Source organism: Amphiura filiformis, chromosome 2 (assembly GCF_039555335.1).
Source record: "Amphiura filiformis chromosome 2, Afil_fr2py, whole genome shotgun sequence".
In the NCBI taxonomy this organism is placed as follows: Eukaryota; Metazoa; Echinodermata; class Ophiuroidea; order Amphilepidida; family Amphiuridae; genus Amphiura; species Amphiura filiformis.
In genome coordinates this window covers 7,257,157-7,275,201 of record NC_092629.1, presented here as the reverse complement: position 1 = coordinate 7,275,201, position 18,045 = coordinate 7,257,157, and the positions used below count along the sequence as shown (strand labels likewise).

The following is an 18,045-nucleotide window of genomic DNA, read 5'->3' as shown; positions in this document are numbered from 1 at the left end:
TATTGATGAAGTAGCTATCTACTGCTGATATTAGTATTGATGAAGTAGCTATCTACTGCTGAGCTGATATTAGTATTGATGAAGTAGCTATCTACCGCTGATATTGGTATTGATGAAGTAGCTATCTACTGCTGATATTAGTATTGATGAAGTAGCTATCTACTGCTGATATTAGTATTGATGAAGTAGCTATCTACTGCTGATATTAGTATTGATGAAGTAGCTATCTACTGCTGATATTAGTATTGATGAAGTAGCTATCTACTGCTGATATTAGTATTGATGAAGTAGCTATCTACTGCTGATATTAGTATTGATGAAGTAGCTATCTACTGCTGATATTAGTATTGATGAAGTAGCTATCTACTGCTGATATTAGTATTGATGAAGTAGCTATCTACTGCTGATATTAGTATTGATGAAGTACGAGCTATCTATATCTGCTGATAATGGTATTGATGAACTATTTACTGTTGATATTGATAAAGATTGAAGAAGCTATCTACTGCTGATATTGGTATTGATGAAGTAGATATCTATATTGCTGATATGGGGTGTTCGGGGGGGGGCCTTTGGCCTTCAGCTGGATGGATAAGTAGCTATATATAATGTTGATATTGGTATTGATGAAATAGCTATCTACTGCTGATATTGGTATTGATGAAGTAGCTATCTATACTGCTGATATGGGTATTGATGAAGTAGTTATCTATACTGCTGATATTGGTATTGATGAAGTAGCTATCTACTGTTGATATTGGTATTGAGTCAGTAGCTTTATCTACTGTTAATATTGCCATTCATGAAATTTAAATGTAAATCAATATTATGAGATGAAAGTTTCGGCAAGAAGCTCCTATTTGCAACTGCCATATATATATTTTGAACATTTCTGCATTCTATGTATGCATTTAACGATATGATATACCTGCCGGCAGCTATTACAGATATGGCCTTCTGGTCCTAAACCCCCGAAGTGTAAATATAAGAGGCATTTTTTACGACATAAAATTTGAGCTTGTGTAAAAAGTAATTTCTTATAAAATGAAAAGCGTGTAAGAAGATGTGCGTATCGATAATGGACTATTCCATACACCCCCTATGGGAATCATGACCTTAATCTCCCACAAACGAATGTGAATTTCAAATGTGATTACCTGAATGGATGATTCCATTTGAAATGTACACCCCCCTTTGTGAGATATTAAGGTCACGTCTTTCATAGGGGATGTATGCATTTCAACTGGAATAGCCAAATAGGGCCTACGTGACGTCATAAGGGTTCCAATCCCAAAGAGTTTTGGGATTTTCCGAAAAGGTCTAAAATTGTATTACACATTTATACACGCAAGGCTAAAACAGTAGCGTAGCCAAGGGAGGGTAAGCTGCCCCCCCCCCCCCCTGTGAGACGTCTTCCCCCATTTCCCCCACCCCACCCCCCTGTGAGATGCTGAACTCCTTGATATTACGATTTTAGGATCTTTTGTACATTTTAGACCATTTTCGTCAAAGTTTGCCCCCCCTGAAAGTTGCATTGCCCGACCCAATTCCCCACTCATTGCCCTCCATCTGAAAAAGAGCTAGCGACGCCAATGGGTACGGTACTGATGTATTACATGTTTGCATTCAAGTGCAGTCACGTGACGTTGATTATCTACGATCACAATCGCACTGCACCATGGGATCGAAATCGACTACATGCAAAATTACCCTTTATGAAACAGGTCACAGACTTAAAAGTTCATAAAACATCATGTATATGCCAAATATTGTATGCATTATCCGAGACTACTGCTACAAATATAACAGTTTTCACACATTATTTTACCATCGATCTGCCATGGCATAGATATGAAAATATCCTTAAAACTCATATTTTCATATTTTTATACTCATTCCATGATATAGGCCTACATGTACGGCCTGTACATGTCTGTAATGTATATTGCACACATTCACGGCATAATATAGTTCCCATCATGCCACACGTTTATCATTATTATATTCATGTCATCTTCAGTAGATAGCAAAAACAAAAATAATAATAAATCATATTTTTACTTCAAATTTCATGACACTACACTCAACACTGAAAACTAATGTTTACCTTTATTAACTTTTATTATTAATTTAATTCTACAATTAATTTTACACCATACAATTTCATTCTGACCCAAACGAACTATCCAAGCGCAACGCCAGGGCAAATTTAGTTTACAAAGTTACAGAGTGAACGCACGCAAAGTTCATATCTATTCCTGAAAGTGCCGTGCTACGGTGCTACGCTTCATTAACTTAATATTAAAACCCACATGAACTTGACCTTCACCACTAACGTAGAACAGGTATTATTCAAGTATTCTCAGATTGGTATAAGAAAAAAGGATCTCTTGATGGGCGATGCCGCTTTTCAGTCGTCGTACAGATTTGACAATAGAACAAGTGAACCATGGTCTTCTATTTGGTGTACCTTTCTGCCAAAAGTCGTCAACATACGGGCTTTCGGCTGAACCATTTTTTCGTGTCTTAATGGTGGACCAAGCCCAATTTTCCAGCCGAATTTTTGTGGGCAGTTTTACCACCACTAATGCCCCGTTCGAGGGCCGGTTTATAAACTTTTTGTAAGGATTATATTGGGAGTGCTATCCGTCATGGAATTTATACAATTTTCCTGTGTGATTCTGCTACTATTTGCAGGTAGGTTGGACTCAATTATGGCTACTTTTCACTTTTATGTGCGAGTTGGTTAAATTATACCATAGATAATTAAAACATTACTGTTTCTGTTGATAAAATATTATTTAGCCAAGTTGTCCAAAATAAGATATTAATATATAATGTATGTTCTCTGAATCATTTACATAGAAAACAAGTTGGTATTATTAGGAATAGAACAAAGGAGGTTAATTTTGACGTAAATGAAAAATGTAACATGTACTGCATTTATAGTGTATAGGTTTATAAAGAAGCCAGCACTGTAAATTAAAGTGTTAGGTAATTAATTGTTTAACAATGATAAATAACGGTAAAGGAATTTATATTCTCTGTTACACTGCAAATAAATGTTTATATTTAAACACGATATAGTGTGTATTAAGAGCAACACTTAATAAACACGTAATTATAGTGTTAAACTACATGTTTATTAACACTATTGTTATAGTAATAACATGATGAAGCATTGTTAGTAAACAGTAATTACGTATTCATGAAGTGTTGCTCTAAATACACATTATATTGTGTTTACATAAACATTTGTATCATCTAAGCACCTTAAATTAAAGGAGGATTTCGTGATCCTAGCATTCCTTTTTATGACTTTTCAGAAGATATCTACGAAAAAAGCTTATTCCCAAAATTTCAGTTGATTCCGATTTTGCGTTTGCGAGTTATGAATGATTATGTGTAGGTCTACTGTCCCATTATAGGCCACTGCTAATTTCGTTCTGGTATACCAGAACGAAATTCAAATTTGACGATATTTCAGTGCTAAACGAATTAATCTGCAAGACATTTTTGGTATACATGACCATTATGTAGCCAGAGGTTTCCAGTGATATACAAATCTCGCGTTTTTTTGAGAAAAGTGTGTGTGTGTGGGGGGGGGGGGATGAGGCTGCATGCTGTGGATTACGAAATGCCCTTTTAAACACTCCATAACCATATCGTAGATGCGTTCGAAAACTAAGCACCTCAGTGCAAAAAAACCCCAAAAAACTTCAACGCGCATTGTTATACTCTGCACGTAAAAGTGCAGGCAGGAAGCGTTGAATACGATTAACATTAGGCCTATAACACGTTTAGGTATAAAATTGTGATAAATATAAGCACTCCAACACGTTTCGTTGAAGTGTTTATTAAAGTCATAATGTACGATCTTATAAAATGAAATTGGTAAAAAAAATTCAAAGCTGATTTTTTGGCATATTAGCAATGATTATAGGGGAAGAAAATGCCAGCCCCCTTTAGTAATGTTTACACATGCCCCAACTTGCACCTAAATGGAATCAGCTAAATGTGTTGTGTTTGTGGATCAACAGAGCAAAAGTTCGACATAAAGTCATAATTCAAAGAATTTGGAGAAAGCTTGTAGTCGCCTGCTCCGCAGCCGACTGATGATGATGATGATGATGTCCTCCTGAGACTGCATGTTAACGGCCAAAATAACCAAATAGGGTTTCTTTCACTTTACCTTCTTATTTCAGCTCAAAATGGACCTTCCATTCATTATTATTACTTATATTATTATTTCAGCATTTTGAGTATAGAATAACAAATTTGAAGGAAATCGTATTGTTAAGGGGGACACTTAAAAGTGTCACCGGTTTTTTTTTTTTTGCAGTGAGCTATGAGAACTAATGTATAACATACATGCACACGTTATATCCGAGTAGGCCTGATTAATATTCTGCTAATTCCAAACATATTTATAATTCTGAAAATTTTTAATAAAAAAATAGAACTTGTCGTCTGCAGATGACACCTGCATGGAGAGAGTTATAATTCTAAACAAGGTCAGATAATGTTTAGCCTGTGAACATTAGGCCTATAGGGCTCTTGTCGACAAAGCTATTTTCCCGATTGTCGACAAGCGTGGAATTGGTTTTCAAAATGTTGACCTTTTCTGAACAAAAATGCATAAAAACCTAGATTTTTCGCTCGGTACTCTCGCATGGTATTTTTTGGGTAAAAGGGACCTTTTAGCCTTTGGCGATGGACGAGCGCCTCCGATCTCTCCGACCAGAATGCGGGAGGGAGTAGGCCTGTCATTTGCAAACTAGATACTAATTTGAAGTTATTTGTATGCTCACAATTTATTAATTTCAGCCCTAGACACAACAACGGCAGTTCGCAATTGCTACGAGGCCTTAATATCTGGAGCTTTGTCTACGTCAGGAGTCACAGGCGACGGGTATTATGTAATTGACCTGGTTCATATGGCGGCGCCGGTGCCGGAAATATTCCACCATTCACCGTCTGGTGTGACATGGCAAATGGAGGTATGTATTGTAGGGTGGTGTAAACGTGGTGTAAACATGTACAGGGCCGTATTTACCTTTTTGGGGGGCCCTCGGGATATTTCCTCAATTCAACAATACGTTAATGTGATGTTTCAAACCTGTTTCAAACTGAATTAAAACACATCACACCATGCATGTCAAAATGTTAGGCCTACATGTAAATTCAGGGCCGGATTTACCATTGGGCCAGATGGGCCCGGGCCCAGGGCCCCCAAATTAGGGGCCCCCAAAATTGCCATCTGTTCCTTTTAAGACCCTAAGTGAGGAATTGGTTTGAAAATGTGCCCCTAAATAAGGAGAGACATTACAAAAACACCCTAAGCAAGCCAAGGAATTGGCTTGAAATTCGCCCCTAATCAAGGATTGCGTGTATTCCGGTGTGAGTGTCATTCAGTGACGATGGTCGGCTATTCCTTGCGCTGTTGAAGTCGGCTCCGATATTTTTTTTACCTGGTTTGTAAAATCGCTCCGAAACGAGAGCATGTTTTAGGCGAGTTACAATATGGGCGAGTTAGGTAAAGGCGAGTTAAAAGGCGAGTTACCCCCACAGAGTCAGGCTATTTTAGATATTCCCATGGGTAACACTATGAAGTCCCGGTGGCGAGTTACAGTAACACTATGAAGTCCCGGTGGCGAGTTACAGCAACACTATGAAGTCCCAGTGGCGAGTTACAGTAACACTATGAAGTCCCAGTGGCGAGTTACAGCAACACTATGAAGTCCCAGTGGCGAGTTACAGTAACACTATGAAGTCCCAGTGGCGAGTTACAGCAACACTATGAAGTCCCAGTGGCGAGTTACAGTAACACTATGAAGTCCCGGTGGCGAGTTACAGCAAGACTATGATGAAGTTCCAACAGTGAATTAAAAATGTCACAGTGTATTAAGTACTGTTTTTTTTTAAAGCTGCTAGTCCAAAATCAGCAAAATCAGTTTCCATTTATCATATATTTCTCTCGGGCTTGCAATGATCTTGGGAATTAATATATAGAGACAGTGCTACTCTCGCCTGTGCATAGGCTGCCCTCTTCTTCTAGTATAAATAAAATCCGAAAAAGTTATACAAATAAAAGTCATAAAACTTTGTTATATAAACTTTTAAAAAAAACACAACACAAAGGGGCACAACACATAATCAGTCAATTGATTGTACCATGAATAATCGGATATACAAGCAACCACTAATATAAAAGAAACCTAATCATATCTCACTACTCTTGAAATAAAAAATCATACAAATACATTTTCATCAACATCAGTGGCGGTCACTGTGCATTCTACTGATACTGAAATCCTTTTGTTTTTACCATCAAAAATCAAATTGTATGTACCAAAGTCAAAACACATATTGCATTTTTCACAACTCGCCACATGGACTTTCCGGAAATTCGCAACTCGCCACATGGACTTTCCGGAAATTCACAACTCGCCATGTGGACTTTCCGGAAATTCACAACTCGCCGCGTGGACTTTCCGGAAATTCACAACTCGCCTCGTGGACTTTCCGGAAATTCACAACTCGCCGTGTGGACTTTCCGGAAAACACTGCAGGGGGTAACTCGCCATTTTAACTCGCCTTTTTCTAACTCGCCTATTTTTTAACTCGCCAATAACCTGTTCTCCTCCGAAACCACTCTCTTGCGCCGAATAATTTGATAACTATGTAACCACTAATGGCCGTTATTGGGTAATTCAACCCTAGGATCGCTCTTCAAAAAACACCGCTTCTTCATGTTCTTCTAGATGAGTGGGTGTGTTTTTTTGAGACCCTAATCGCGGATCCGCGCGGATCCTCGTTTTACCTTTTCAAAACGACCCTAAATCCTCGTTTTCCTTCACGGGACTGGGAATATAGGTGGGATGGATGGATGTAATAATTAGGCTATTATCTCTCAATTTAATGACAAAGACACTGGCGACAAGGGCTGTGCAATGATTATGCCGGGGATTATGCAATATGCATATCCAAACGACGTCTCAAAATGTGCTTGCTCCGGGGCTTGCCAGGCTCTCTCATCCTGTCGAGAATTGCAGCGTCAATTATCAACCTTACCCTTAAAGCCAGCCAAATTATTTGCATAGACCCTAAGCTCTGCCCTAAATTTAAAATAGTGAAAAAGTGTGATTCACTTACAAAACCACTCAAAAAGAGTGAACCCCACTCTAAAGAGTGAATTTCAACTCGTTCAAGGAGTTAAATGAAAGACAACACATTTTTAGAATTGTCCTTCATTTAACTCCTTGAAGGAGTTAAAATTCACTCTTTTAGAGTGGTTTTCACTCTTTTTTTTAAAAGTGGTTTTAAAGTTTAAAAAACGCATTTCACTCCTTTTTGAGTGGTCTCATAAGTAAATCACTCCTTTGGGGAGTGAGTTATGCAGCCTGCTTCTTTTTTTTTTCCTTCTTTTCTTAATGATAGTTATTATTTATTATTTTAGAGCTAGGCCAGGAGCTTTTGACATAGAAAAATGAAACGATTCCCATATTGACTAATTAGCAGCGCTACCAAGTTACCCTATCCCCTTATTACGAATATGAGTAGGTATGTTTGACAATTTTACTTAGGTCTAGGCCTACATGTAGCCGCTAAAAGTAAGTTTCGATAAATCACACATTAGGCCTAATAATGGGTTATTGCTTTTAAACGGTTTTACGATCTTAATTTATAAATTTAAAAAAATACTTTAGAATTGACACATAGCAATTGTCAAATGGGTTATTATTTAGTACACCCTGTCATTAGCGCCAATGCGACTTGAAATGGGTGGAGTGACAATCGGCCTGAATTGTCAAAAAGTTGCTGAAAAGAAAAAAAGATGAGTAATTTTGCCGAAAGGTAGGGAGAGGGTACACGTCCCCTGCCCCCCCCCTGCCCCCCCCCCACCGATTGACGCCCATGCATCCTGTAGGTATATAATAATTTAAATCTATCCTCGAAGTGGTTTTTTTTTCTTTGTACGTACAGGTGTCACACATGTAAGACATAACAGAATGACACTGACGTCAGCACCAACTTCAGCTCAGGGTTTAACCGCCGGTCTGACCTACCGTACTGATGGCAACACCGGCAACATCATCTCGACCGACCAAATTGTCGCTCTCGTCGATATATCGCGATCATGTAGACAAGAATTACAGCTGGACTGTCAAAATGTATTCATATATAATGGCGATATAGCAAGCACTTACTGGTATGATAGGAATGGAGTCTCGCGAGGAAATTGGGGAACTGAAACCAACGTGGAAGGCTGCCAGTGTCGAGTTGATGGTGGTAAGTAGACCAGTGGTATTCCGCAGGGTTCGATTCTAGGTCCAAATTTAATGTATTCATATAATAATGGCAATATAGCTAACACTATAATACTGGTTTGATAGGAATGGAATGAAATGATGGTGGTAAGTAGACCAGCAGTGTATTCCACAGGGTTCGATTCTAGCCCCAAATGTAATGTATTATAATGGCGATATAGCAAGCACTTACTGGTCCCGGTTACGGGTTTAAAAGGAATGGATGGAGTCTCGCGAGGAAATTGGGGGAACTGAAACCAACGTGGAAGGCTGCACAGCGTTCGATTCTAGGACCAAATTTAATGTATTCATATGTAATGGCGATAAAGTTAGCACTAATACCAAGGGCGGCGGAACCGGGGGCCAGGGGGGCCAGTGGCCCAGTAGCGTAGCCAGCAGGGGGGGGCAGGGGGCAGAGTTCCCCTGACAAAAAAAAAATGAAAGAAAAAATGCCCTCTGACAAAAAATGAAAGAGAAAATCAGAAGGGCAAAGGAAAAGAAAAGGGCAAGGAGCCCTTTTCTAGCAAAATTCAGGGCCAAAATAGTGTAAAATACAAAATTTTTCTGCGCTACGCGCGCACATTGTAACAATAAAGCCCTTATTAGCCGGATAATGGGCAAAAATAGTGTAAAATACAATTTTTTTCGCGCTACGCACGCACATCATCCCAATAAGGCCCTTTTCGGGAAGCTCGAAGAAATACAGTCTCTATGTATTGTATGATGCAACTGCGATTTTTTTTTGTCTGTGCCCCCAAAATTTTATTTTGCCCCCCTGACCAAGAAAGCTGGCTACGCCCCTGCAGTGGCCCTCCACTTTTTTTGACCGGGGGCCTGCCCCCCCCTTTTAACCCATAATGTGCTGTGTGTAACATGTCTGGGTGAACATAGGTAATCAAATCTCTATTCTAGACCCTTAACATGCTTAAAAAAGTGTAAAAATGATGCACGAAATGGCATCAATTGGTCCTTCATTTTGCAAAATTTTCTAACTCCCCTGGGTTAATACACAGTGTGTAGGCCTATGGATAAACAAATTCCCCTTTTCGATTCTGCTTTGGACACCCAACACTAAAAGCAATAATTTATACAATATTAGTGAAAACATACCCACGAATGGCTTCAATTTGGGCCTTCATTTAACCCATTTTCAGATTTTTCAAACTAAAATTGTACACAATAATGATGGTCCAAGGGGGGCACCTCCCCCCTCAGACACTCCCCTGCTTTCACCATTTTTTCTGCTTTGTACACCCGACACTTAAAGTTTACAGTAATAATTTATACAGTTAATCAGTGGCGGCGCCAGGAATTTTTTTTTTCGGGGGGCATTGAGGGGCAAAGTGAATTTCAGGGAGGGACAAAATCACCAAATTTTGCGCAAAAATTGCCGCAAAAAGTGGATTTTTTTTGCAATTTTCGGTTTTCACTGGGAGGGCAACAGGGCCCATGCCCCCCGTGGCGCCGCCACTGCAGTTAATAATAGTGAGAACTTGTCCACAAATGGCTTTAATAGCTTCATTTCACCAATTTTCGGCTTTTTCAAACTCAAATTGTATACACAATAATAGTACCAAAATAGTCCATCAAATGGTTTCAATTGGGCCTTCATTTTGCAAAAGTTCCGCAGACACCCCCCTGTGTCAGGCAAGCGCGACGCAATGGCCGCTTCGCGCCATTATTTCGATTTTTTTACATCACCTTGACTGGCCCCCACTTTCAAAATCGTTCCGCCGCCCCTGACTAATACTGGTTTGATAGGAACTGAGTCTCGCGAATAAATTGAGGTACACGCTCATTCTACAAAATCCGGTGCCAAGAATCCACTATAAAAATTGAAAAAATAAAAGTTGTTCACAAGTTTTTTAAGAGTAAATGTATCACTACTTTCAGATGTAAAAAGTTGACAACACCACTTGCATATTTTTCTTTCAGGAAGTCATGATGTTTTTAACACTAAAACTCAATGTAATGTGAGCTACGTTACCGACTACAAAATGGGCTGATTTTACTCAATCCAAGGTCATAAAAAGCAAACTAAAGATCACTTGAGTGAAATGTAAAACAGATTTCACCATTTCATAGAAGTTTTGAAGATGCGTAAATGAGTGTGTAACGTACCGTAGCTCACAGTAACGTAAGCTAACGTAGTTCACTGGTTTTAATGTTTTAATGTGATTTGCGAACGTTAGAACGTTATGTCGGTTAATTCTAATATAAATGGGTTCGACATGGTAGCTTTCACATATTATTAGGAAGTACATATGTAATACAAGTGCATACTATAGAATCCTGGTAACGTAGCTCACCAATCTTAACATGGTCGGTCGAAATTTCAATGTTTACAACATTTCTATGCCAAAAATGCTACAGCATCATGATTTTTACTGTGATTTTTAAAAACCTATGAGTGTTTCCTTTCAAAAACCGCAAATGACATTGATACCTCTGTTTTACTTCTTTCCAATAACGTGTGTTAAAAAGGGGTAATGTAGCTCACAGCGTTTTGGTGGATCTGGAAAGTGCAATTTATTTTAGAATTACACAAAGACGTTTTAATCACTAAAAAATAATGTTGATAAACAATATGATGGTGCATTATCTAATTAAAAAACAACAAATATGTAAAGAAATCGCATTTATTCAAAGAAAATATTCAGGGTTAGATGTGACACTTGAGCAGTGGAAACGCATTTTTAGCGATTTGTCCGTGTAGATCTCGTTGAGTTCTACCAGAAAAACAACATATTTGATGCCCTAAATACTCGACAAAGTGTTTGTGGACCAAAGAATGGAAAAAAGGCTATTGGCACCGGATTTTGTAGAATGAGCGATCAAATTATTATTCGTCTGGTGTCATGCATTACAAAAATATAAAGTTTGTGCGCAATAGTTAAGAGGTTATAGGATATAAAAGGCAAATGGTTGATTTGCTTGCATGAGCACATACTATAGTACATTATGGAACGCATTGCTATTAGGAATAGGGCCTAGTACAGGCGTAAGAAAATCAAAGTTGCTCCACAAATATTCATAAAAATTAAAAGCAAATTATTCGTCTCCGTTCAGAAAAAGAATAGTTTGCACTATCTGTGATATATGGTTAGTGCATCTATTAGGCATACACAATAAAGAGTTAAAAGGTCAAAATATTATTTATGACATGTGTCTATATTTATCTTATGCATGAACGTGACATGGCAGATAGTTCAAACTATTCTTTCCCTCAGCTATAGACATTTTTACGAAAAGTGCAGCAATTTTAATTTTGTTCCATGAACAACACGCATTAAAGGAGGATTTCGTGATCCTAGCATCCTCTTTTTATGACATTTTTCAGTACATATACACGACAAAAGCCTATTCCAAAAATTTCAGTTGATTCCGATTTTGCGTTTGCGAGTTATGCATGATTATGTGTATTACACTGCTCCATAGACAATGCGTTGTAATTTCGTTCTGGTGCACCAAATTTCACGACATCTTTGCAAAACGAATTAATCTGCAAGAAATATTTTGTACATAAACATTATGTAGCCAGAGGTTTCCAGTGATATAAAAATCTCAACTTTTTTTGAGAAAAGTGGGGGATGAGGCTGTGGATCACGAAATGCCCCTTTAATGTCCGTATAGGCTATAATAAAGAAGTGCGCACAAATGCTACATTTTTGTGATCCTTTGAATACTGAGTGATCAGAAGAAATACTTTGGTTGGATGCCCGGCAAGAAATGACTTTAATACAATCTTTTCAGTTAGCGGAGGAACCTAATAATTACCACATGCACCAAAATATTTTTAAACACTCCCAAATGATAGTGAATGTGGAACATTTTTACCCATGCCACTCTATGACCATAATGGGACATTTTAGGTTCCATGGGGAGAGTGATGTGTGTGGTACAAAAAAAAATCAATCTGTCCATAGAGTGTTTTCCAACTTGGACAGGACAATTAATTGGAACAGTAATTGAACAGGAATTGGACAGGAAAAACCTCCTATATTTGTGTCCCTTGAACATGTTTAGGACAAAATTGTCAAGAGGTTAGGAAGCGGCTGGAAAATATATTTTCATGTTTATATTTTACCCCCCCCTTCTTTGTGAATCCAAAACTCTGACCTCAAACTTTTGGACCTCACATGTGCATTAGGCCTAATGTGCAATGAGTATAATTATAAAAAAGATGTGGAAATGTTTTGTCATTTTGTAAGGTACATAAACATTATGTACAGTAGCCAGAGGTTTGCAGTGGTCTCGGGCATGGCAGTGGTATAAAAATCTCAACTTTTTGAGAAAAGTGGGGTTGGGGCTGTGATCACGAAATGCCCTGTGACAAAAGTTTTCAAATGAAAGAGGGCGGGTTTTTAAACCTTAAAAGGCGACGAGCTGTTGTTAGCGAACGTCGTCGGCGGATGTTTTGCTTTTTTCCTGGATGAAAGGTTTGATCTGGGGTTTGATTTTGGGAACGTTTTTGTCCCAAATATTGCATAATTGCTAAAAACGAATTTAGTTGAATGTTTGTTAGGTATATAGGGAAGGTGATCGTGGATCATTTACAATAAGCCATTGCACATGTCAAGTTTTATTATCAATCATGCAGTCGGAGATACGTCTTTTTGCAGACGACTGCATTTTATACAACATTGTTAAAAACACTGCTGACTGCGAGAAACTTCAGAAGGACATTGACCAACTTGACGAATGGGGTAAAAAATGGCAGATGCAATTTAACGCGAAGAAGTGCTTTATTATGAATATGGGCAACAAAAGGGAGAAGCTGAGTTATAACTACAGGCTCCAAAATCAGACTTTAGGTTCAGTTGAGCATCATCAATACCTGGGGGTATTCTTATCGCATAAATACAAATGGGATCACCATTACAACCATACTGCAAAAAAAAGCTAACCAGGTCCTGGGAATGCTGAGACGTAACTTGAGGGGGTGCTCTAAATCAATCAAGAGCACCGCTTATCTGGCACTCGTTAGGCCGCTCCTGGAGTATGCTGCCAGCGCTCTGCTAATTCTTATGAATCTAAGTATATCTACAAGTTGAAATGATACAGCGCAAGGCTGCAAGATTTGTTTGCAACAGTTATGACCGTCATGCTAGCGTCGCTGACATGATTAGGGGATTGGAATGGGACACGTTAGAACACAGACGTGAAGCTACCAGACTTTTGCTTATGAAACAAATTCAATTGGGTGAATCAGCTATTCAAATCGTTAACTCCATCAGCAGTTAGAAGATCCCCGCCGCTCAACAACTGGCAACAGTCAACAGCTTAACCAGACCCACTGTAGGACAGACGCACTCAAATTTTCTTTTATTCCCGGACAACCAAAGACTGGAACAAACTACCCGACAACATAATCAACAACAGCTCAATCAACTCTTTCAAAATCCAAGTATTAGATCACATCCGCAAAGAGCCCAATCTAGCCCATGACCACATTACCCTCACCGTGGCTCTACATGGACTACATAGTCTGTCGTCACGTACCAACGAAGAAGAAGAAGAATAATGCTAGTGCCGTACTATTAGTATTACGCTGACTTTCCTATTCGGAGAGTATATCTGGTTCCATACAGCAATACGCAGTATTGCTGTCTGGTAAGCAGGTACGAATTGAGACGTCGTGAATTGAGACGTCGGAGCCGGTCAAACACAGAGGACTAGCCTACATCCCGTATCCTACTATCACTCAAACAAGCAAATCTCTTCACGAATTCACTCACCTTGCGATCCTACATCATCAGTTGAAACAAACATCTAAGTTTCCAAAAACAACTTTGTCATTCCTCAAAACTACAAGTAACTTCATTAATAAAAAATTGAAATCATACTATTACCCGTTATTGAAAATTTTGTTCAATTTATGTGAACCAAAAGAACGCACGAGTCGAGTTCAGTTTACCAAAATGGTAGCTCCTGCCTCCTGGTCACCTCAGATATGACGTCAGTATCAAGCTGCTTATTAAACGGTGGATCGGATTGGTTGAAATCAACCAGGTGATCAACGCCACGTTTTTGACCTTACAGAGGTCAGAGATATGCATATTCATGCATGAAAACAGCGATGCGGATATAGTATCATCACCGGAACTGAGATTTTGCGACATTTTCGATGTTTGTACCGGGAATTTCAGGCACGGAGACTCCGCGGAGATTTCGAAAAATTCGTCCAAAGGTAACCAAAGGGTTGGGGATCGCATTTTTAACTATCACTAAATGTTTCGGAATTGAGGTCGGCTAAAAAGTAGACAGTTTCGGGGACTGTAATTGGTGTAGATGTCACATTTTGAACAGTGAGCGATAAGTGACCAATTTGATGCTCAGCGCAAGTGACTATCTTTACACAGGGTATTCGGAGAGGATGTCAATTTCGACATCCTCGTCTGTTTACAAACAGAGAGGTAGACAAAAGACCGTTCCGCTTGTCCAAACACACAAGTATCAGAAAGATGGTCCACAATAGCGTGATTCACGTAACATGAATAGGGATTAAAAAGCTGTCAAGTAGAACCATGTGCTTCTTTTGTCCAATTTGCCATCAAGATTTCATATGGAAACAGTTCAGACCCAGAACACGATCATGTCAGAAATTAATAATTTGTTCTGGGACTGATTATTCGGACTACAATAATGCAAATCAATTCAGTTGCATATAATAAATATATATATTGGTCTTATTAAATTCTAAATAAGCTTACATTACAAATTTCATATAAGCATACTTTTACAGTATATGACTAGTACAACAAGTCATACCTAGACTATTTTCTCAATTTGAATTTTATCCATTCTAGGTATGACTGCTTTTAATAAAGGGGCATTTCGTGATCCACAGCCTCATCCCCCACTTTTCTCAAAAAAAGTTGAGATTTTTATATCACTGGAATACTCTGGCTACATAATGTTTATGTACAAAATATTTCTTGCAGATTAATTCGTTTAGCAAAGATATCGTTAAAATTCGAATTTCGTTCTGGTGCACCAGAACGAAATTACAACATATTGTCTATGGAGCAGTGTAATACACATAAAATCATGCATAACTCGCAAACGCAAAATCGGAATCAACTGAAATTTTGGGAATATGCTTTTTTCGTGGATATGTACTGAAAATGTCATAAAAAGAGGATGCTAGGATCACGAAATACTCCTTTAAGGTGCTTGACCAGATCACTTTTTTCATCTTCCACAAGTTTTCCTCCATGAAAATTGAGATTTTGGTATCAAAGCCCATATTTTTCTCATTACCATGGTGAAAATTAATTTGGAAGTTAGGCCGTATAAAATTAATGTTTTGGTTCTCGCCCAGAGGATTTTCATGAATTGATGAGGGAGGGAGGTGTTTTTTTTTTTTTTTTTTTTTCAATGTAAAATTAGCATTGTCAGTAGTTTTCGGTCTTCTCCAACAGTGCTCGAGGAACGATGAGGCCCTTTTTTTTTTTTTTTCAAATGTGAGATTCTGAGGATAAACCCCTAGAGTACCACAAAAAGACTTGGAAGTGATGCTTGTTCTCTAATAAACTGATTTATATGTATGAAGATTTCATAAATCATTCCAAAGTCTAAAAAAATTGAAAAATCTAAAAAAAAAAAAAAAATCTGACAAATCCCAGAAATTGAGGAGGGAGGGGACGAGAACCAAAATATTAATTTTACACGGCCTTATGAACAAAAAACTGGCTAATTAATGCATTGGCCGTGAGTCTCACACATTCGGTCACTTTCTCACGGTCTCACGCCAAGGTAGTAAATTCTCACGCCCGGTACACCTCTGTCTCACGCCAAGCAATTCCAAAAAGTTGACAGCCCTGCTTTCAATTCTACAGTCTTCTTTGGGACAGCAATATACATTTTTGCGGATATGAATACTCCTGGGGCCATTTCACTCAAAATTTGGAATATGACTATTTGGACTATGGGTCTCAATGTAAAGTAGAAAACTCCATATGCAAAAATAAAAAAAAAGTGATCTGGTCAAGCACCTTTAATACCGTAAAATTTGTGTTAATTCCCGATGTTAGGTATGTCCACATTGCTTATTATAGAGGGCGACGTTCAACTCAAAAAGCTCAAAAAGTTGCGACCACAGTAAATGGCTTAAGGGATCTAAAATGAGCGTTTATGGCATTTCGACAGTATTTTTTGTGGGACATGAGAGCACCTCAGGCGTGTCGAATTGCATTCTGAATAATGAAGCATGTCTTTCTGATATCAAATAATTTTCATTTTTGAAATTCACGATATAATACAAATTTTATGACAAATTATTAAAATTTGATATTTTTCAAATTTTTGATATATAACAGTCCTCGAAATAAATTTTATAAATCTAATGACATATTCTTAAAGTGTATGTAGCTGGGAGGAAAAGCCGACGATCAATTGAAAATTTTGACCTTTTATATTGAAGATATGGATTTTTTCCCAAAAAGACCTATTTTTTGTGGTGTTTTGGGGAAAAAATCCATATCTTCAATACTAAAGGTCAAAATTTTCAATTGATCGTCAGCTTTTCATCCCACCTACATGCACTTTAAGTATAAATCATCAGATTTATAAAGTTTACTTCAAGTACTGTTAAATATCAAAAATATCAATTTTAATGATTTGCCATAAAATGTGTATTACATTGCATGTAATTTCCAAAAATCAAAATTATTTGATATCAGAACATTCTTCGTATTCAAAATGCAATTCGATATGTCTGATGTGCTCTAATGTCCCACAATAAAATACTGTCCAAATGTTCATACCCCTTCCCTTAACTGTGTCATAATCCCCATAGGAAATTTTTTTTGAAATTTGGACACCAGAAACTTAGAGATGTAGTCTAAAAAGTGCTGGTACTTTATCCTTGATACAAAAGTCATCATGCAGTGATAGTTAGATTTCATAAAATAAAATCGCCTCTGTATAAAACGGATCGCCTCTGTATAAAACGGATCGCCGTGGTGAAAAATGATGCATTACTTGCTGGCATTGTCAATGAACTCTGCGCGTCCATATATGCGAGGTTTACAGCATACAACAGCTTACTACGCACAGCCACACAAAGAGTATGTTCCACGATGTACACGAATTAAATATTTTTTCTATAATACTATCTAGACTATAATTCGAGGCCTGTCAACCAGACCGAAATTGCCGTACTGCTAGGTCAGCAACCAATCACGCCGTGCCTTTGCCCTGACGTCAGACGCAAATTAGTCTTTTTAATTTTGTCTTTGATTTGCATGCATGCATGTATAATAACAGCCCGAGGTACTCACACCTCCGTCACTACGATTTCCACTGACTTCTCCGCTTCGAGGTCTGAGATGTCTACTTAGACCTTTCCAGAGTACACAAAAAATACAACTTTTTCACATAAATGCCACTTCCTAACATTCCTCACGGGAAGATGAGACTTAAACAAATTTGGTGCATGTTTGTAAATTTTGAGCCCATTTGAGGATGTAAAATGACCAGACTATAAATAGAGTGTGACGTCATCACTGCGACATGAGTTCAGGGTGGCCAACTTCTTTTAATGGTACCTCGTTCATGGCCATATGATGAGGAAGGAACAACTAGGGCCATGATGTTTCGGGCTAGTATAATAATCTTTTCCTGTAAACTTCTGACTGACGAGAGTGTATTTTATAAGCATACATCGTGTATTTACTGCTATGAAATGCACTTGTCTCATATTGGCTGTTGAGGCGATCTGCTGTTGCTGAGT

General features: G+C 38.2%; 1 protein-coding gene across 1 annotated transcript in view; it reads left to right on the top strand.

The window, feature by feature from the left end:
- The first annotated feature begins 2,457 nt into the window (after positions 1-2,457).
- Positions 2,458-18,045, top strand: part of LOC140145831 (uncharacterized) — a 36,151-nt gene continuing 20,563 nt past the window's right edge. Inside the window, exons 1-3 of the mRNA XM_072167518.1 lie at positions 2,458-2,697; positions 4,828-5,000; positions 7,987-8,292. Coding sequence (XP_072023619.1) covers positions 4,988-5,000; positions 7,987-8,292 — 319 coding nt within the window. The 5' untranslated portion in view covers positions 2,458-2,697; positions 4,828-4,987. The remainder of the gene's footprint in view (positions 2,698-4,827; positions 5,001-7,986; positions 8,293-18,045) is intronic.